The sequence below is a fragment of the Ammodytes marinus genome (genome assembly GCF_949987685.1).
Source record: "Ammodytes marinus genome assembly, chromosome: 10".
Classification (NCBI taxonomy): Eukaryota; Metazoa; Chordata; class Actinopteri; order Uranoscopiformes; family Ammodytidae; genus Ammodytes; species Ammodytes marinus.
In genome coordinates, this window is record NC_137214.1 from 7,275,152 (window position 1) to 7,297,356 (window position 22,205).

At 41.3% G+C, this 22,205-nt stretch overlaps 2 protein-coding genes across 2 annotated transcripts; both read right to left on the reverse strand.

Annotated features, from left to right (window-relative positions):
• Positions 1 to 3,788: 3,788 nt before the first annotated feature.
• Positions 3,789 to 8,909, reverse strand: LOC307256192 (gap junction alpha-3 protein-like; the record flags this gene model as incomplete). The annotated part of the gene is made up of 2 exons (XM_080035087.1): positions 8,816 to 8,909; positions 3,789 to 4,901 (listed from the first exon to the last, which is right to left on the reverse strand). The coding sequence occupies exon 2, from the start codon at positions 4,875 to 4,877 to the stop codon at positions 3,789 to 3,791; it is 1,089 nt and encodes a 362-aa protein (XP_079891213.1). The 5' UTR covers positions 4,878 to 4,901; positions 8,816 to 8,909.
• A 2,760-nt stretch (positions 8,910 to 11,669) lies between these two features.
• Positions 11,670 to 12,500, reverse strand: LOC307256261 (gap junction beta-1 protein-like; the record flags this gene model as incomplete). The annotated part of the gene is made up of 1 exon (XM_080035168.1): positions 11,670 to 12,500. Exon 1 carries the CDS (start codon positions 12,489 to 12,491, stop codon positions 11,670 to 11,672), a length of 822 nt encoding a protein of 273 aa, XP_079891294.1. The 5' UTR covers positions 12,492 to 12,500.
• Between the last annotated feature and the right edge of the window lie 9,705 nt (positions 12,501 to 22,205).

Genomic DNA, 22,205 nt, shown 5'->3' on the forward strand with positions numbered 1-22,205 from the left:
ATGAGCCCCAGTGTTTGAGTCCTAGTGAAGAGAGAGGGCAGCAGAGTACTGTGTGTGTGTTACAGCTGGTGGACATGAAGCATCACACACACACCACCAAAGGGAACAAAGAGAATAAAGTGACTGAATAACTCATCTGGACACATTAAATTATGTCCACCATTAAACATAACCGAGGCTGCGCTTTCTAGTGTCAAAGTCTGTGCTGTGTTATTTCCCATGAAGCTCAGATGCTTCTGAGAGGGATTCTCTCTGGATCTCAGTACTAATACTAATACTCATTCATCCCAAACATGTCAAGGAATACTCACACTTTATAAAGGTACAAAACAGGTTGTTGAAAAGTGTCCCCTACAATTAAAAATACACCCCTTCATATTTACATATATCCCTAGTCATGCCATAAACTAAAAGCATTGCCCAAATGTACTCGTTTTCGTTGTGTTGTAGGTGATTTGCTGCATTTAACTGTGATAAAAAAGTAATACATGTTTGAATCTATATAAGATAAGGGCCAAAATCGACTTTGAGCTAGAAGTTAGAGTTTTTAATTCAACCGAATAAGAGCACCGTCAGGGCACTTTTTACATTTGCTCCCAGCTGTCCTCATACTCTCTAATGAGTAAGATCATTACATAGCAATTATCATTGTGAAGTAAAGTGATACCACAATCCTATACCCGCATAACTAAACGTGTGGGGCCACACACTTTATTTAAGGTTTTAATCAGGGAACACCCTCTTCGCCATCTGTGCAAGTTCTTCATGACCAAATCAATTTGAACAATTCAGTTGTATTATATATTCAACTTTATTGTATATTGAGACGAGTGTTGCAACATTCTTCTCTTAGTGAAGGGGAGGATCCAAAAGAATAATTTATCGAGGGCCTTGCATTTTTTTAAAACTAAAACATAATATTCAGCCCAGAAAACCCTAGTAATCAGATAAACTGCTATTGGAATTCCCCCATTCATGTAGAGCTACATAATACTAAAGTTCTCAAATAACTTCTCTGTGTCATCTAATGCTCACAAATCACTTACTTTTTATGGTGCGATTGAGTCACATTACAATGCTCTGTATGGTACGCTTGTCTGATATTTATGCTCATCATTTAGTTTTGGTATAATGTATTACAATAATTTATTGAAATATCCTGCACATCTTTAAAATGTGCTACATTTTATCTGTGTCTAATGCGATGCTCCGAGGCCTCTCTGGTGCAAGTGCATCTTGAATTGTTGGCGTTACACTAAAAGGATTTCATTTTCAAAGTGCTGGATATCCATGCACTAGCCATAACTCACACACCCATTCATCTGTCTGCATTTCAAGAAGCACACACAAGCCATTTCTCATAGATGATTACTTTATTACACTTTTAAGATGACGTATGTCTTAAAATAACTTTTCATTTGTTAAAAAAAAGTAGACAGAGACCTTGGAGACCATTCTGCTTCACTTACTGATTTATGGAGCCTCACACTAAACACTTGAAGACTGTTGTCTGGGAGATCTGAAACACATTGTGTCTGGCACCATAAACACTGAAGTTAAAATGATTGTGCCCGGACTACACTCAATCATATCTCAACTCTTGAATAAACTTTCTTCTTCATTTTCTTTCAGATGTTGTAAATTTAATTTTTTTTTTTTTTTTTTTTTTAGGTTAAAAATAAATGTATTCCTTCCTGCCTTGACACATCAAGCATTGACATAAAATGACGTAGGTATAGCAGTCCAAAGGTATGCATGAACTTGCTTGTCATGACAATGCTATGTCATTTATTTCAAGGTTTCCATAGCGGGCGTGCCTTGCTGTGTGCATGCTGCGTGCTTTCCAAGCACGGATGAGGAGTGTAAGAATGACATGAGTGGGATGTGCAGATGGCAAAGACCTGACACACGACATGTTTATTCTCGTTCAAACATGTCCATTGTTAACAAGATGAAATGTTTGTGTTTAGTGACTAATGACTCTTTTAAAAGAATGAATCAAATCATATGTTCCCTTTCTGTAATATTTCTATAGTACATTTTCAAGCTTATATTATTGACTTGCTTTTAATTGTGTTCTCAGTGTGTATGTTTCTAGTATTATCATTGTGTGCACCGTCGGACCATGTTGTATCTTCCTTGTATGTGTCAGCATACCTGGCAATAAACCTGATTCTGATTCAAACAGATATTGAGTGAGTTTTTTTTTACAATATCAGCAGATCTACTTGAAATGTTAAATATACTGTGTGTAGAAACTAAATATTACCAATACTATTGTTTCTGCTCCTTGGCTGATCCATTTTTCGACTCTTTTCAGGAATATAAAGTGATAGTCGCAGCATGTGTTCCAGTGAAATGGTTCCCACTTATTGTTTCCTGAAAAAGAACTATGGAGCTATCATAAATGCACTGCTATCTTTGCAAAGTTAAGACAGATTTATTTCAAGCGGTTTTACAAACATGGCTGTCACCAAGTGCTTTACAGAAAAACCAATGACACAAACACAGATAATAAACAAGGATAAACAAAACAATGTGCTTATAATTATGGAACTTGCCGGCTGTCGCAATAGACAGAGAGAAAGAGAGAGAGAGAGAGAGAGAGAGAGAGAGAGGGAGAGAGGGAGGGAGAGAGAGAGAGAGTATAAATGTGGAAACTCCTGAGACCAGTGCAATTTCTTTGTGAGGCGCGTTCTGGAAGTATACGCACAGTATTGCCGGCCGGTGTCCAATGAGTTGTCAGGTATTGCCCAACTTTTCTCTTCAAGTCGAAGCAAGTGAACTATGCTGGATGGATGGTGACCTCAAAAACAGTCATTAAAGAAAGTTAAATTTAACTATTGGCCCTATCTGATTTCCTCAAACGAGGTCAGGCCAGTGCTGAACAAGTTTCAGCCATGGCGGCTTGTGTTACCAAAACTTTAAAAAAAAAAAGTGTTGGGTTGACACGTTGAGAATAAAAAGATACACTGAATGTAAAAAACCTGAGCAGACAAGTACTCTTGGTGAATTTTGTTTGATTCTCAGTGACATTAGTGGATATTGGAAAGATTCATACCATACACAGATCCATAAAAACAAACCGACACAAATCAGCTTTGATTGAAAATATCGTGTTGCCACAAATGATCTTCCTTCCATTCATTTACACTTAAAATCGAATTAAAGGTGGAGTCACTCTGGAGAGAATTTGTTGAAATCACTTTTAGTCAAAATGAGTGAATATCTCCTCACAATCTGCTACTTGTCTGTAAAAGAATATGGTGGTAAAATACACAGTCTATGCTCTGTAAACAGGCATGTCGCTAGCTATGATGAGCCCCTTTAATTACATACCTGTTAACAGAGCCTAGGCTGTGTATTATGGGTTTTCTTTTCAGCTCACACACACAGTCCAGGCAAGTGGCAGATCGTGGAGATGTTCACAGATTTTTAGAAAAAGTGATTTTGACCACAAGGGTTCTCTAGAAACGCTGACTCTCCCTTCAAGTTTTTTAAAAGAATATCCAGCTATGGGGCACTACTTCTCAATGGAGTCGAATTTTTAGAGTCAAAGCTGATCAGAAATGCAATCATTGAACCACATTGGTCTTTACAGATAACTGTACAACTGCAGCTTGCCCAGTGTGTGTGCCCTTTACATGTCCCTCACTTCCCGTTGGAATGAGTCAAACCGTTGCCACGTTGAAGAGGGGAATCGGTTCAGCATGTACGAATGCTTCTAAAACAACCGCGAGATCCCCTCGCGGCAACTTAAGAACCCCTTTCGAGAAACATAAACCTCCTCATACCTTCAGATCGTCTATTCTAGTCTTGTTGTTGCTGTGTTTGGCAGCGCGGCTGGGCCTTGCTTGCGTGGGTGACCCAGGGGCTGATCCTGCTCCCTGCCTGTTGCCTTTCAGGTCACATTCCTCTGGCTTGCTGCTGCTCCTCTCCACTGCCAAGTTGTCCTTGTTCTGCTTGTAGGCCGTAGCCTTGCTGTGGTAGGGGTGGAAGGACGAGTCGGTGGCGTCGGCCAGAGGAGAGAGCTGGTAGCTGGGTACGGGCGGGTAGGCCGGCTGGACCTGGTGGAAGTAGTCGTCGTAGCTCGGCGCAAACGGCACTGAAGCCTCGCTGGGCTCCTTGGAGAGGCTCTTGGCGAGCAGGTGTCTTCTCCGGAAGGTGATGCCTTGGCGGCACTTGGTGAAGCCCAGGTGGTAGATCTCTATGAGGTTGAGGAACAGAGACACGCTGGCCACTCCCAGCATGAAGATGATGAAGATGGTTTTCTCCGTCGGGCGGGATATGTAGCAGTTGACCACGTTGGGGCAGGGCGGCATGCTGCACTGGTACATGGCCTTCAGCTCAAAGCCGTACAAGAGGTACTGAGCCACGATGAAGCCCACCTCAAACAGGGTCTTAAAGATCACGTTGAAGACGTATGTGCGCAAGAGCTCCCCCTGCATTCGTACTCTGCCCTTATTGTCCCGGACTAGAGGCTTTTTGTGCTTAGGTTCTACAAGAAGGACCTGCTTGTCCATATGAATCCCAAGTTCCCTGTTCTTCTCCCTTTCTTTATGCTTGTCCTCCATGCGCACCAGGTGGAGGATGTGACCCAAGTAGATGAGCGTAGGCGTGGAGACGAAGATGATCTGCAGCACCCAGAAGCGCACGTGTGAGATGGGGAAGGTGACGTCGTAGCACACGTTCTCGCAACCGGGCTGCTTGGTGTCGCAGGTGAAGCCCGACTGCTCGTCGCTCCACACCTTTTCTGTGGCGGCGCTCAGGACCAGGATGCGGAAGATGAAGAGGACGGTGAGCCACACCTTGCCCACCACCGTGGAGTGCTCCTGGGCCTTCTCCAGGAGCTTCCCCAGCAGGTTCCAGTCCCCCATTGCAGTGCACACTCAGATCTGTGACTGTATGCGGCAAAATAAGTGACAAAAACAAAACTGTTTATCAATTTGATTTGACTCATGTATAGACTTGTCTACATAGAAAACACAAATGAAATGATTCAAATCAAACTAATCTATGAGGTCAATGTAGGTTTTAGTGTCAATGTAGGGTTTAGTGTTACTGTTAAAATAATGGTAGATGTAGCTCAGTGGGTAGGGTGGTCGACCCGCGATTGCAGGATCGGTGGCTCAATCCCCCATCTCCCCGCCACATGTCCAAGTGTCCCTGGGCAACACACTTAACCCTAAATTGCTCCCGATAGCTAGCTTGCAACCTGCGTGGTAGCTGCTGCTATCGGTGTATGAATGTGTGCTCCAGATGTAAGTCGCTTTGGATTAAAGCATCTGCTAAAATGAAATGCTCTGCCTGTTGGTCTGGACACAAACCATTGGAGCTCATTAACTAAGTCCGAAAATTTCGGAACTACCAATCAAATCATTCTATCTGATATGGGCAGGCTAGAGCCCTATGTATGGGGCTCTGGGACGGGCGTAACCGGATGACAACAGTGCTGCGCATGCGCCGTCAAAGTCCTGATAGTAAAAACAAAAATGGCTGCGGATACGTTGTTTGAGTTTGAAACAGCTTTGGCCTCGACACTTAACGATTTGGAAGACTGCACTCAAATCTTTCATTAGCAAGAAAGAAGAATTTTCTGTTTTGCTGACCGACCACGACAAATAACTGTCTCAAACAAGGCTCCCGCTCCCCTTCCCTCATCTGGAGGGATAGGCTTCTCAAATCGCGTTGCTGCGCCACACTGAAATCTGCCATAGAGCCTGCACGCGCGAACCGAAAATCGGACTGGGTGTGCGACCAGACCAAAAGCAGTAATAAAAACTATATAAAAACGTCTTTCTTTGCACTGATGGTGTCTTGTTTGCTGTTAAAGGTAATTTCTGATTATCAGAGGAAACATGAGGTTTAAAACATATTTAAATGTTACACGTAGCTGCTTTAATATACCATTTAGCCCTGCTGTTCACTAAAGGAACAGGGCTTAATACGTCATTGCTCTGATTGGTCGTAGTGCTATCCAATTGCGTGCAGTGGTATTTGAAATGCATGCAATGGTGCTGCCCCTTGAGTTGGGAAGGTCTATTGCTCGTGGCCAGACCCTACATCGTTCTAGATGTGGGTCTGGATTTCCAGGCTATGAATAAATAATAACATTTGGCAGTATCTAACTTTTTATGCTTAAAGTTGATCTCTTTAAAGTTGATCTCTTTTGGACAAAGCCAGAGTCAACATTTTTATTCCAATTTTAACACATATTGGTATTAGGGCTGTCAAATTAACGCGTTAATTTCGATTAATTAATCACAGAAAAATTAACGCGATTAAAAAAATTAACGCAGATTAATCGCACTTCTATATTGCCCTTTGACCCGGTGCAAAAGAGGTGAGACGATAGCGGAGCTGCACCTGTAGCTTGCGGACATGGCCCGCACGGGATTAAAGAGTAAAGAAAGAAGCAGGGGAAAGAGGCAGAGGGCTCTATGGATGTGTTATGGGCTGCTCCGGGCAAATAAGCATGAAGGTAGGAATACGTCTTTTGTTATTCTCCGCAGTGTCATTATTGCTTTAGTGGGTGTCTAATTAACAATGTAGGTTCAAAACAGTATCTCTCAATCTTCCTCCGTGTCTCTGTTTGCTAGCTGCGATCGTCTCCCACAAACGGACGCCCGCCCCCTCTCACTCTTCCTAGCTGGCATATGCCTGTCTTTTTTCCTCCTTTGTGTGTGTGTGTGTGTGTGTGTGTGTGTGTGTGTGTGTGTGTGTGTGTGTGTGTCTCAATATTTTTGGCTATGAGTAGGACGGTGAATGAGTCGGCATAGGCTATGCGCACCACACCTGTGGCAGTGCAGCGCTGTCTGTTGTGTGGAAGATAGACAGTCGTCATTTAGCAAGAAGCAGAAGTTACGAGAGACGGGGGGAGAGAGAGACAGAGAGAGAGAGAGAGAGAGAGAGAGAGAGAGAGAGAGAGAGAGAGAGAGAGAGAGAGAGAGAGAGTAGCCTATACAGTTGTTTATAAACAGGCATACAAGTGTCATATAAGTATGCGATTAATTTAGATTAATTAATCACAGAGCCTGTAATTAATTAGATACATTTTTTTAATCGCTTGACAGCCCTAATTAGTATCCAACTTTTTTACAGAACAGATTGAGGAATATTTTAATAAATAAATAAATACTCTGTACAGGTCTTAAAATACAATTTTGGCATTTTTTAAAGAAGAACATGTGTCAGTTTTCTAACAACATATGATCAAATCCTTCTGTAATAACCTTCAGTATAGTGCTAAGAATGATTATCAAAAGTTAAGTTGATGTAAGTGCTTTACAAGTAAGATTTTTGGTTCAGAATGCTGAAACTAATGTTGAGATAATGGCCGTTAAAGATGGTTGTATAGGAGAAATATACAGACGCAAACAGACAAAGTTTAGTAAAAGAGACACCTACGGAGACACCTAAGTTTTATTTATACTTGTACGAAAGAAGACATGTTATGAAAGCAAAACAGCCATACATCTCTGAATTGACCAGTGCTTGAAAAAAACAATGATTTTGCCTGCAGTGTCTAACCTTAATTGTACACCTCAAATCAAATTCAAAACCTCTCAATTTGAGGCAACTTCCACACTGCAAATGTTACATTTTTGTTATTCAAAATATCGATTTTTGGAGACCATGCTATACAGACATCACCAAAATAAATCACGATATATTGCTCTATGGATATTGTTTTAGCACAGCCCTACTCGATGACCACACATTCTCTACAATGTCTTACCAAGTTCAGCAGAGCCCAGAGCAGAATGAGTCTCGAGGGAGCCAAAAGCCGCTCAGCGAGTGTTCAATTGGGCAACTCTGCTGCCTGAACATGTAGTGCACTTTTCCACATAGTGGACACAGACAGGATTAGATTTACTTTAGCTGGGTATATATTTGGCAAGTGTGGACAGGAGGCGAAGGCACCAAAGGTTCCCGTCATGATTCTGGCCTCATGGCCCGAGCCGAAGCAACATGATCCACACACGCTAAAATCTAACACCGGAAGATGTGTTTGAAGTGTTAAAAATATAATGTCCATCTTTGATTGATGTGATGTACAGTAGCAGGGCAGCTCCAGGAAAAAACTACAGTGAGGGGAGAAGGAATTATTGAAATGTGGCAGGTGAAATGATGTTCATTGAGCCACTACTAATAAATCTGTCTGGTCTTTTAATATCTACACAGTGGGTTGTTAGTGATATCATATGCTTTCAATGTTAAACTTCTAAGACAATGGCTGCGTTCCAATACCCATACGTCCCTACTATTTAGTATGGTAGAAATAGATTTAGGATGTCCTAGTACATGTGGTCAAACGCAGCATGCGGAAAAATACCCGTCGTAACTTTTAGTGTGTGGAAATCAGCATGTTTCTTTTGGGGGAGATTCTGACCCACAATCCACTGCGCAGCGGAAGTTACTGTACGTCACATCAACTGATCCTTCGAGTGAAAATAACCAGCGATGCGACAGATATACAGTATAAGCAAGAAGCAAGTTCAAGGTGCGATGTTATTGCGAAATAAATAAGTAAAATGATGTCTCAATTGTGTCTACTGCATGCAAACGATATACTTTTTATGATCAGCTCGTTTTGTAGTATAGAAAAGACTTTTTGGGGACGAAAAGTATGTCATCCCTATGACAAAAGATAATATGATGAATTATTAAGGGAATAAACAGTTTTCTCAACATTGTGTCCACGCACAAGACAGTCCGTACACAAACAAAAGCCTCTGGCCACAACATTTACAATATTCAGGTCATTTATGTTGATATTTTGTCTGAAATTGCATCAATTCTGGCTAAAACCCACCTGGTCAGCTCATACATCCCCTGCGTTGCAGTCCGACACGTCTTGGAGGGTCCATGAGGTGGGCTTCGTGGCTCACAGGCCTCAGTCCAAAGCAGATCTTCAGGGCCCCCAGCAATGCCCTTGAATGGACAGGAAAAGATGTCTTCTGCTATAGCCACAACCTCTGTTCCACACCGATGAACCCACCGGCTCGGGTCCACTACTTTTCAGATGCAGCTCGGGCTGTGGGAATCGGGATCCGGGCCCATCGGGGGTCTTCCACTGACCACAACACACACACACACATAACCTGCTGGACACTCACTCAACCCCCCTCCCCCTGAGGTTAAATTTGGCACAGGGCACACTCTCTAATGTAAACTATTAAAGCTCCTCTACTTGCTTGTTACAGTGAGTGACAGGGCAGCTGGCCAATGATGTTGTCTGCTAAGTCTGTCTGGACACAAGTGCTTCTGGGCTCTAAATATAGCACACGAGGGTCTCTCCTATCACCGGGGGGCATGATTTGGAGATGAGTAGTAGTAGCCATTTGCATCCTCAAGTTACAAACACAGTGACAACCAGGAAGGAGGTAAGGAGGTGGAAAAAGTTCTGTTTCAACTGCTCCTAATAACTAGTATGTAAAAAATGTAAAGTCAGCGATTCTAGAGAACGCTCGCTGTCAAAATCATTGAATATATTCTCACAATACACTACTAGTGTTAAGACCTAGGCTAGGCTATGTAATCAAGGGGGGCCCACCATCCATAGCAACCTACCCATTTACAGAGCCTAGGCTGCGTATGGACATTGGATTTCTATTTCAGTGCACACAGTATGGCTAGATAGTGGATTATGAGGAGATATTCACAGATTTTGACAAGTATGCTCTGGAATGGTGACTCCTGCTTGAATTATTTTAGCCATTTTTCTACAACCTTTTGAAAAGAAACCCCAATCAGAATAAAAGTTGTATGTCTGCTAAATAATTTCAAATGAATTCACATTAAAAGGCAGTTTATTTTCTACTGTACACATTCACTTTCAACCCATGTTATATACAGAATTAACTGGATTGTTTACCACGGATGTAAACTGATATGTACATGTAAGCATAAATGTCAACATCATGTGTTTTTTTTGCACCACAATATGAATAACTTTATAATAGAACAGTTGTTTTACACAGATACCAGCGTGTGGGAATGACATCTTCAGGAGCAGAGAGATACTGAATGATATACACTGTGCAGAGTAATATTAAGGTGAGAACAGTGTGACTGTTAGACAGTGGTGGATTAAAAAGTGTGTCAGCCTCAAACATTCTTCTGAAACAAAAAGATGAACACCTTAATCAGAAGCTGGAAAGCAGTAAGTCAGCAGTATTCAAAATTTAAATTCAATGATATACAAATAAAAGGAAGTATATACACCGCCCACACAAATGGCTGGGCCCCTGAAAAAGGTCCAGTCAATGGGCCCCCCTTTACTCGCGCATTGTTCATACCAATGCATGCGCTCACAAACATATATTTGGGGAGAGACTATCAATTATGAAGTTTAAGGAAAAATGACAAACACTGACATGAAGTCAATCGGTCATCAGTGCAAGCTAAACCTCAAGAAACTGTCTGTATTTTTAGTAGAAGTTGAATAATAATTAACATGTAAAGCATATGGGTTTTTAGACACAATAAAGCAAGGCTGATGATGCACATACATAGATAGAACACTTGTTTGGCTGACCTTTTGACGTTGCAAGGGGAAAAGAAACAGACCCTTCTATTTTTTGGTTTTCAAAATAAATAGGATATATTTTACTCAAGTAAGAATAAATAAAATGCTTGTGTTGTTATAATAAGTTATAGTGAGTCTTTTGGTTCAAAATAAAGTTAAGCTTAGTTAGGTTCTTGGCTTCCTCAAAAAAATCACGACTACTCTGTTGACATTATGTATAATATTAATATACAGTGAAGATATGTTTGCAGACTCAAACTCATTTACATTTTTCAATCAATTGTGGACCAATAATATCCAATGACAGTGGTCCACATCTGACGCCGGTATTTTAAAACTTTCGTTTTTCTAGCAGCAATTTATTTTAATAATTCCACACACAGTTTAGCAAAATGAAATTACTTCTGTTACTTATATGTAATAGTATTTATTGACATTACCTCCATTTCCAAGCTTTTATTCGGACTAGAATTTGATATTTTACATATTAACCATGTCTATGTAAATAAAAAGTTTCCTTTCTATCCAGCATTTAAATCTGTAAAGTTATTAATGCTTCTTTAAAAAAAAAGGACCATTCCACGCTTTTTTATATTTTGGCCGATTTAAAGGGAATAAGTATACTGAAAAGCAAACAGCAAATCTCATATATTTGTTTCTAAGAAAGCGCACAAACCTGCTTCACCTGCAAGATCTTCAAACAAATCCATAATTTATCTGTTATAAAGAAATAATGAAAACATTTATGCAGGTTTGATGCTTACAGGCAGGTTGCTTCTCATACTGTATTCAAATAAAACCACTTAAATCAAATTGTTGACACCAACGCCAACTATGTCCAATTTGTAGTAAATGGGCTAAAACCTCTTTTATATAAAGTCTATGGCTAAAATACTGGTATGGTCCTTTTACCTTCTCTACTGGCTCCATATATTTTAGACAATTTCTGAGAATAACGAATGCTTGTGTCAGTAAAAGCTCAAATAAAAACATAAATAACTCACTAAGTGATTGATGAAACATAAATAAATGGTCTAAACGTGTGGGTCGACAATAATCAGAAATACAGTATAATGTGACGATGCTGAAGAGCATGCTCCATGGATATGTGATTAGTTTAAAAAGGAACTCAAGAGTCTCAGAAAGCAGAACACCTTTCCTCCGTCGGGCTCTTTTTGGTCACAGTGAACTTAGATTTGAGAGAATGGTCTGCGATCAGCTGATTGATTTCATTTTGCCTATAAGATGACAATCTTTGACTGAGCCACGGTGCTTTGGACTCTTCCTCAGAGCCCTGGCAGCAGCGTTTGCAGGCCCTGCCTATGAGGTAGACCACCTCGGCCAGGTTGAGCAGAACACACACCCCGGACACGGCCAGCATGAACACAGTGAATATGGTCTTTTCCGTCGGTCTGGACACAAAACAGTCCACCGTGTTGGGGCACGGGTACGAGTCACACTTGACCAAACGAAACATCTTAAAGTCAGGGTAGATCAGGTAGAAGATGTAGAGAAAGGCCACCTCGAAGGCGATTCTGAAGATGATGCTGATCATGTAGGTCCACCACAGAGCTCCGGTGATCTGGAACTTGAGGTTCTTGATGTGTTCCAGTTCCTTGGGGCTGCCGCGGCCCGCCTTCTTCAGGATCTTCTTCTCGATGTGGCGTCTGTGGGCCACGTGCATGGCCACCAGCAGGGCGGGGGTGGACACCAGGATGAGCTGCAGAGCCCACAGGCGGATGTGCGAGATGGGGAAGAACTGGTCATAGCAGACGCTGTTGCAGCCGGGCTGCTGGGTGTTGCAGGTGAAGCCGGACTTCTCGTCTCCCCACACGCTCTCGGCGGCCACCACCAGGATCAGGATGCGGAAGATGAAGATGACCGAGAGCCAGACGCGCCCGATGCCCGTCGAGTGCCTGTTTACGCCGCTGATCACGGCATAAAAGGACCCCCAGTTCATTTTCGACTCCAGGTCTGCATTAAAACGAAAAGGTTAAATTTTCAGTCAAGGTGACTTGGATGTAGGCCAAGCTTTATTTCTTGCTTGAGGACAACTGTTATGATCATAGTATCAGTGTGTAACAATATAAAGTAAGTGAATGTTATCAAAATTCATTAAAACAAAAATAAATTAATTTAAAAAACATGCAGTTCAGTCGTTCATATTGAAATAAAGTCACATGTGTAGCAAAGGATTATCAGTTGAAATAGCTTATGGTTATGTTGTCGTCCAAAACATCTTTATCATATAGTTAAAGTCTAACAGTAGTTCTTAGAGGTTTACCAGGCTCAGCCAGCGGTGCAAGCGGCGTACGAAGCGCCGGGTCCAAAGATTACCATCTTGAGGTGTGGCCTGAGCATCAAGCTGGATTCACCAAGAGTAAGGAACGACAGAAGAAGAAGTGCCAAATTTGTTGGCCGTATAAAAGGCAGGGGTGATGGCCTATCACCGTCATAATACGCAATAGAACGAAGCCAATAGTGAAACATTTCGCCGAACCACGTGATTGGCTCAATGGTATTAATACTCTACTCCCAAACAAACCTACAGCCCATTCGCAGGACAGACGGACAGACTGAAAGAATGCCAGCATATTTTGCCAAGGAACACCAGCAAAACATCCATCTCATTATGCAATTTTTTTAAGACAGCGGAAAGTTTGATAGACCTCTATTGTTTGTAAGGAAGGCTACAGACTTGACCAGATTTACCCAATTAAACTGGTTGTCACACTCTTTTAAAACACATTCTTTCAAATATGACTCCTATAAAAAGGGTTTTAAAAGATAATAAAAAAAGAAATAAAAACAAACATGGCCAAGTACTTGTCAGTCACCACTCACATAAAATTTGAACTCATCCCGCACCGAGTGTTAGTACAGAACAGAACTAAAAGATAGAACATGTATTTTACCTTCAGCTGTGGTGGTACACAAAAGTGTGCACAAAACAGGAAGAAATGTATTAAAATATTATGTTTTTTTAGCGAGCCAAAAAAGGCAGGATTGAGACCAACATGCGTTTGGAAAAATGCTAATCATTCCTCCGCCACTAGCCACTGCCCTGCACCGTAGCAGCCAGTCATATGCTCTTATATAAACTATTTACATACAATGGCAGCCTTTATTGGGCTGCAAACAAGAGTCTTTAGAATTCAGATCAAACGCCTCGACTTCCGCCTACCCCGGGCAAAAGGAGGAATCTGTGTGGACACAAAAGGCCTCAGCCTGCCACATTATTTATTGTGCTTGGCAGGGCAGGGCAGGGAAGAGAGGGAAACTTTTGACCTGAGCCACTGTCAAGAGACACACTAGAAGGTTTGCACATTCATACGATAACTCATAGTGACAAAGAAAAGTCTTAATTTCTTACATACGATTGAATTCAGACCAGTTTTCTCATTTGTTCAAGCTGGAGTTTGTAACCTAACCATGATAGAAATTGAAATGCTGTAAATTTGGCAAATATAGTGTAGTAATGAAGATGAAATAAATTCACTTTATTAACGTCTTACTGTTTGTACAGAGAAACTAATTATCTTGGCTACTGCTTCTGAACAATAATTACTTTGGAGTCAAATTTGCTTTCATCGTTTTAATATCAATTTGTGAACATGAAAATTGTGATGGACAACAGATGTCCAGTTATTTGGGTTAAAGGTTACTTCATAGTTATTGCTATGCCATATGACTCAGCTAAGTGCAGCAAGTGAATACACTATTAAAACAAAGGATTCAAACTTATTCCACATGGTCCTTAGTCTCAATTTAGAGGATAATGTATTTCCATAATTCATTTTATCATGCGTTTGTTCTGGTCAAACTCCCTCCTGTAACTGTAGCAACAATAATTTACAGTAACAACAAACTGAATGCTAGTGGAAACAATGTGGTCATTTGTCATGTACGATCAGATGATCTACAGCAGTTCTCTGTGGCAGAAGCATTTCTGCGTCACTCATGACAAATATAGTGGGAGGGTTTGCGTGACCTTGCAATTCTTTGAATGAACTAAACCTCATTTATATTCTCTATAGGAGACACACTACTATACAACAGAGACACGGAGCATACGCTTGTAGATAGTTTTTATTACAAAAGAAAATATATACCGGTCAGTGTGAATAATAAAATAATAGATCTGCCAGTGTACAAGAACTCAATATCACCCAAAACAACATGGCTCTTATAGTGATCAAAGAAAAGTGATACATAAGAAAATTAAACAACATAGACTAACCCTGCGTTCCGAATGGCATACTTTCTACTATATAGTATGTAGAAAAAAGATTTAGGATGGTTAGAAGTACCCGGATGTCCTACTTCACCCGGCCAAGATTGTTAGTGTTGAAAACTGCATCCTAATTGGGCGATTCTGACCCACAATCCGGTGCACACGTCACATCGACGAAGCCTCCATATGAAAACAAACGGGGATGCAACGGATATAAAAGCAAGAAGCAAGATCAAGGCACAATGTTATGATGAAATAAGAGAGTAAAAGTATGTCCCAATAGTATGCCTACTGCATCCTAACTAGATTATTTTTATCGTCGGATGTAGTATGTAGAATAGAAAAAAGAAAGAGTATGCGATTCGGAACGCAGGGCTACTGTATGTGGCATACAGACAAATCAAGTATTACTTAATTGACAGAGGGCAGTTAGTCTGACTGAACTGGCACTGTCTAGTGGCTGGAAAAAACAGGACTCGACTTCCTCACTCTTAAGGAAATATAGAAAGTAAAGCACAAGGGGGACATGTTCCAAACAAAACAAGCTCCACGATTAGTTAAAGTCCCTGTACAACATGCATACATTAAAAATGTATTTAAAAAGGATTTTCTTCCACACTTACTATCACTGGTTTTAAGAGACAATTTCTAAATCACTGGATTTAAGACACATTTTGTTACCCTTTGTTTAAAAACAAAGAAAGAAAAGAAAAAGAACAAAACAGAAATCTGTCGTTTCAAATTGTTATACAGAACATTAGTTTTACAATAGACATAACTTAGACATTTAGGGCGCACTCACACTAGGACCAGTCACCTCTAGTATACGTCATTGCGTCATAATACCATACGAAAAACGCATTAATCAGCATCATCACTATGCATTGTTTTTGTTTAAAAAAAGCACGGTTTTGGGTTTGGGTTTTTGTGCAGGGTATACTTCTAAAGTCTATGGTTGTTGATTTTTGATATTTTCATCTGGCCAAATATGCAGCAAACATTTCACCTCTACATCAGACCAAGACGAACGCAAAAGCATATTTTTTAAAGCACACCTATTCTAACCGAACCAGGGCTAAGGAAGTGTACCATGCTTGAGCCCGGTACGGAGCAATCAAACCAACTTGTCTTTAGTCATCAAGCGTGCCTGGGCAAGGTACAGGTTGCCTAGTGTGAGTGGGCCCTAAAATACACAATACACATACGCTGATACATGCTACCTAATGTGTACTCATTCAGTAAATGCCTTAAGTTTTAATTCAAAACTATCATTTAAATACACATTTTATTTGTTATTTAAATACCCTTGATTTAGCCTTATACTGCAAAGTTCCAATCACAGTTTGTCAGTGTGTAACCTGTGTACTTTAAAGTCCACTTGTACGCAGATAGTCAATCAAAAATGGATGATTCATCCCTTGTTTAATAATTACATGTCTGAGCATTTAGATTTGTGTGCTACATGACAGGGCTTGTTTATTAAATCTAACACTGGTTGGCTGCCAGACAAAACCAACCCCAACTTATCTACACACATTCCATGCCTTCGGAATTACTTCTTGTGAGTGTAGCAGGAGATGAGATACTTCTCCCAGTCTGAGTCCTCTTTTCTTATTTTAAGAGTGCCTACGAATAAAAAAACAGAACAAGATTGACTGAGTGAACATGATTGCTCTGGCACTGGTGAAGATTTAGAATGAAAGTGAGTGCTGTTCTTGTCCTACAGAGGCCATACTGCCACCTGCTGTACATGTGCAATTTGGGTAGAATCATTTCTAAACTGTAACTACTTACTTTTCTTCACGACACTGCCATTCTTTAGTTTGCTATGCTTTGCGTGTCCGTTCTGGGCCAGTCTTAAAGACACTGATGCACCCCTCCTGCAATGAAAACAATTTCACAGTTAAGATACTGAGCAGTTCAGCCTCAAAATGTACACATTATAAAAGGTCAACACAGGCATATATTTACTAAACTGCCTCTTAATTTCAACAAAAGATAAATTGTGCAATGAAAGCTGGTAAAAAAAACCCCCACAAGAGCAGACATTGATATTAGCGGTGTCAATACATTACTTTACCAGATTTTTTGCCACTTTTTCAATTAGAGTAACTAAATAAATTAAATAACTGCTCATATACCTCATAGCTCCGAGCTTTCCCTTTTCCAGGAATAGCTCCACTGTAACTTTGGGCCCCTGTGGGTAAATTCTGGCATAGAGCGTTCTGTTGTGCACCATTGCTTGGAACCAGCCCACCGCCTCCTCAGACCAATGGCTCCCATTCACAGGCGTCACCTAGGGGGAAGGAAACAGACAAAAAAAAAAGAACACCATGAACTGAGATAATTCATTTCCTTTATCACTGAGCAATAGATAAGGCTGTGACTAATCATGTGGACAAACTCCAGTACTGTAAAACGAGGCTACACGCTTAGAGCAAGACCACAGTGTGTTAACCATATCCATGTATGCAAATTCCCGAGAGGGATAATCTGCACGCCTGTCGCCCACAATCTTAACATGTTTATTAGCCAAGGTTATGGTGGTCCCCCCTCTACATATATAGGCCTATAGAAAATTAAGAAGTTAACATTATGAGTTTGGGGCCGCTCACATTAGCCAGTGAGACCTGCACAGCCTGAAGAGGAAGGACAGCCAGGTCTGGGCTCAGCTCCTTGATGTTCAACAATGACAGGCAGGCTGTATCACCATGGTCCAGCCTCTTCACCTCCACCTTGATGGAGGTCTCACTGCCAGGGCCACCAAGGGCATTATTATCTGTAACCAAGAAGACAGAGAACATGATATAGTCTTTGACGGTATACCAGTAACGAAAAACTACTAAGGTAGTTTTGTCATTTCTAAAACTGACTCAACTCAAACATATTCATATAGGTAGTATATTGCATTTGGAATTATTATTTATTTATTTTAAATGCAACTGCCTTGCTATTGTAGCACAATGCTGTCAGCAGTGAGGTTGCCAGAATACATAGATTAATAATCGTTCCATAATTTTGGGTCATTACACAACAAAAACCTTTCACTTGTAATTTCATGAGCATAGGGGTTCATTTTATTTCGGTCTGATCTCATAGTGGAATTTATGATATGCATTTGTCAGTGTACTGTATAAAAAAAACATTTTAAATCATATTTACCTTTTGATAAATATAAGCCTGTTTTATGACATAACCTAGTCCTATGATAGTCTTATCAGTCCCATCAAAATATTTTCCAAGTTTTTATCAGACTAGTATGACAAATGTATCACTAATTTTATAATCATTTTCAGGATCGAAAAGTATAGAAATTCCTTTTTGGCACCAGTAAAAAACACATTTTGGTCATGACAACACACCCAAGGTATAGCAGGTTAAACAAACAAAAAACATGCAATAATTCCTAAGTGGCTACAGGCGAACAAAGTGACACTACTGCCATCTAGAGGTGTGCATTTGCATAGACCATTCCAATACAACAAAACCAGTCTCACCTCCACTTACTCCACACATCTTGGTCACCTGAGCCCTGCACCATTGTTCCTGCTCAGGGAACCAACCCATTACTTGGGTTCCAATGTCTGGTATGCAGTTCTGCTCGGCATATGAACTACTGGCTTTCCAGCTGCTGCAAATGAGAAGAAAAAAAAAGAGAGTATATAATGACAACCAGAAACATGTGGATTATTAAAAAGAAAAAAAAAAAAAAAAAAAGGGAAAAAAAAATCTACAAAGGAAGCAGTAATGAACAAAAAGAATAAGTGGCTATTTAAGTTCTGTTATTGTGATCAGGGAATCGGGGGAACGTTAGGAAAAACTGAGAAAAAGCAGACCAGATTAGAATCAAATGAACAACTCACTCTGTGACAAGGGCCTCCAGCTTGGTGATGGAGTCTGCGTGTTGGATGTAGAAGTTGCCGGGACTGACAATATGTGACACCACCACTTCAGTCTCTTCAAACCTACGGATCTGAAACTCGGGAATAGTGATACCTTTGATCAATGGCGTTTTATCGGTTGCAGTACTGCTTGTGTGTATGGGTGCCAAGGGTTCTTCCGTGTATGGGAGAGTTGGGATTAGCCACTGGGTGTGTTCGCTGGAGTTCTGCACCTGAGCTGAACTTTCATTTTCCACAGGGCTTGGTTTAGAGTTCTCCTGTCCCACCTCTGTGAAGATGTCGCCGATATCCCACAATTCAGTCTTTGTCGCGATCACGCAAGTGTAGGTCAGGGAGCCGCTCGACTCCACTCTCTTTATTCTGAAGACCGGGGCTTGGTTTTCAATGTCTGCTTGCAACGTTTTGGGAGCTAGTGCGTCCATCAGGTCATCCGTCAGAGCACTTCTGAATTGGTAGCTTTGTGTTTTGATGGTGGGCGACTTTGACCGTGGACTGCCCGTACTTTTAATCCACTCCATGACAGTGACCTCCAGTGCACCCACGTTTTTAGCCTTCGCTCGGAGGAAGTGGAGCAGCTGAGAGGATGTTTGTTTCTGGTGTTGCACCTGGACATCATCCTCATATCCCCAACTAATTACGGGTGTTATTTCCGTGGGTTTAGGGTTACTGATCTGGGGGAATATAGCCTGTATGGGAGGCAGCAGTAGTGGTGGTGGCCTCTCGGCGCTAATCTCGGCGCTGGGAATCATGACAGGTGGAGGACTCGCAGCATCTGGTGGGCGTTTTTCTTCCAAAACAACGGTGTGTTCTTTCTCCTTTGCTCTTGAGCGAGTGGATGTGCTTGCGCTGTTGTAGCTGGACGGGACAGTGCGTATCATGTCATCCTGCTGGGCCTTCGCGGGCTGGGAGATGAGGAAATGTTTCAACTGCTTCAGTGACAGCGTAGCTCCAAACACCTGGACCGCTTTGGCTATGGAGCCGGCCAACAGCGAGTTCTGCAACATGGGCCCGCACTTGAGAACATCTGTCATTTTGATCCCTTTGTCCCCGAGGGGCTTAAGTTCGTTAGTTCTCACTCTGTTTTTAGCACAAGTTTCAGGCCCTGTAAAGATGACAAAAAGGCTTAAGTGAGTGTGTTTTGTACTGAAATACTTTTCCCAATTCACACAACCTTTCAACCTCTGAAATTCTAATGGATACATAGAGCATTTATATTACATCAGTAAATTGCATAGCATAAACAAAGCCAAATTAGCAGTTAAAGTTGTGTGATTTATTTTTGTCTCACCAACTAGGGGGTCCTTTAATAAAGCTGAGAGCACGTCAATGGCTTGACGTTTTGTATCCAAAGCCTTTGCGAGGTCACTGAACACAGTAGTGGGGAAAGATGAATACAAGTATCCTTGTACTTCTTCATAGGCCTGAAAGGAAAAGTTAAACAAGCTTAAAGCTACTACGAGTAAGTCGGCACGTTGGCGACACCTTTGAACAAAAGCGGTAGTATTATTACGACGCCAGCTGTCGTGAAGCTGTTTGCTTGCTCGTGCAGGGCTGCAAGATTCAAATAATCAGGAAGCAATATGGTGCGTGTCCGTGTGTGGACTCATTTCGGCTCGGTGAGAGTGGTGGTGACACAGCATCTACTAATGCCAGTAAGTGCTAAACACACCTGATTGCAATGAGTTGATGCATTGTCACCTCTCACGGAGCTGAACGAGTCTTTAGTAGGCTACCGCTCATTCATTTAGGAGTAAACACTGCAGTCTAGGTTCACTCCGTGAAATTGTGTAGGCCTATACGTTGCTTGGCAACGCCCTCCCACCCGCCTATCACTCTCCCTTTTTTGCTTTTCTTCATTGCATTTTCTTTTTTTGCTTTGATGGTTCAGCCCCGTTATCAATTATGACGACAAATAACTGTCTCAAACAAGGCTCCCGCTCCCCTTCTAGGGTGACCAGATCGCATTTCCATTACTTTTCACACGTCCCGCAAATTGAGACGTTGTCCCGCATTGTTATTGAAAGTGAGCCCCCCTTTTTAAATGCGTGTTTTATAATCTGGTAGCCTATATATCCGATAGCTGTGTGGAGACAGCAGTCTGTGAGTGTGCGTCTCTCCGTTTGTCTCTGTGTGTGTGTATCGCACTGTCGGGGGGCTGCTGGGCTCATTGGGCTCTGTGAAGGTGCTGCCTGCTTCAGCATTTCCTTTCTGTTACTTCAAAATAAAAGCCAACTCACGTTTGTCAAGTGAAATGCTTATGTGAAGCCAGTGAAATGCTTTTAATGTGAAGCCGCAGCCTTAACTCTATTTGTTTAACAGTAGCTAACTTAACTGCTGCGCGCTGATCTAAAGATAGTGTTTTTTAATATAGAAAGCCGTGTCTCTGGCATTACCGGTGGTGACACGAGTTTATTTTGCTAAAGAAAACGGCACTTTGTCCCGCACAAACGTAGTCTTTGTCCCACATCTGGTGAATTGGGATCTGGTCTCCCTACCCTATCCCCTTCCCTCACCTGGAGCCATAGGCTTCTCAAATCGCGTTCCTGCGCCACACTGAAATCTGCGACCAATGCGGATATGTGACCATAGAGCATGCACGCGTGAACCGAAAATCGGACTGGGTGTACGACCAGATCAAATGCAGTAATAAAAACTATATAAAAACGTCTTTCTTTGCACTGATGGTCTCGTTTGCTGTTAAAGGTAATTTATGATTATGAGAGGAAACATGAGGCTGTTTAAAAGATATTTAAAAGTTACTCGTTGCCGCTTTAAGTGATATTTACATCAGATACGCCGCGCCCCTCCCTCCCATCATCCTCCAAAATTAACAACACTTTTGGTAATGAATAGACAATTAAAATGTTTTACCATACTTCTGTGTGTGTCAGTATTAATTATTACTGCACATTAAATACATTTGGGGTTTAGATTTGTAAATTGAATGCATTTTCAGCTCTAGCAAACGTTAGGACTGTTTTCAGATATGTTTTTACATACTATGGAATTAATTGGAAACAATTATAAACTAATAAACACATTTAGCAATCGATTGACATGTTAAACATTTACCAGAATATTTGTATAAGCCTCGTATGTGCCTTTGTGTCTTTGGTGTGTGTTTGGTTTTGAAACGTATGTTATTTGGAATGAATTATCTTCAACACAGGGACATTTTCACAATTTACACACTACACTCAATTAGTTGGTAACTTATCACCAAAAAATGCAGTGAATTTTAAAGAAACAGGGCTTTGTTTCATGTAATTATGTGAGAGAAATTATGATAGCCTGCACAAGTACACCATGTTGCTGGTGTGCTTGTTAGCTAGCTAGCTTAATGAACTAGCCTGCTAATGAGCTGCTATCCTCGCATGTAGAGAGACGTGTGGGTGTCTGTTGCTAACATTACCTTGTTATTGGAGTTGAGAAGTTCTTGTTCAAGTGTTTTGCGGGCATTTTCCAACAAAAACAGCTTGTAAGTCAGCTGGACCTTTTGGGTGATATCGGAGGGTTGCGTTCGGCGGGGAACGACCTG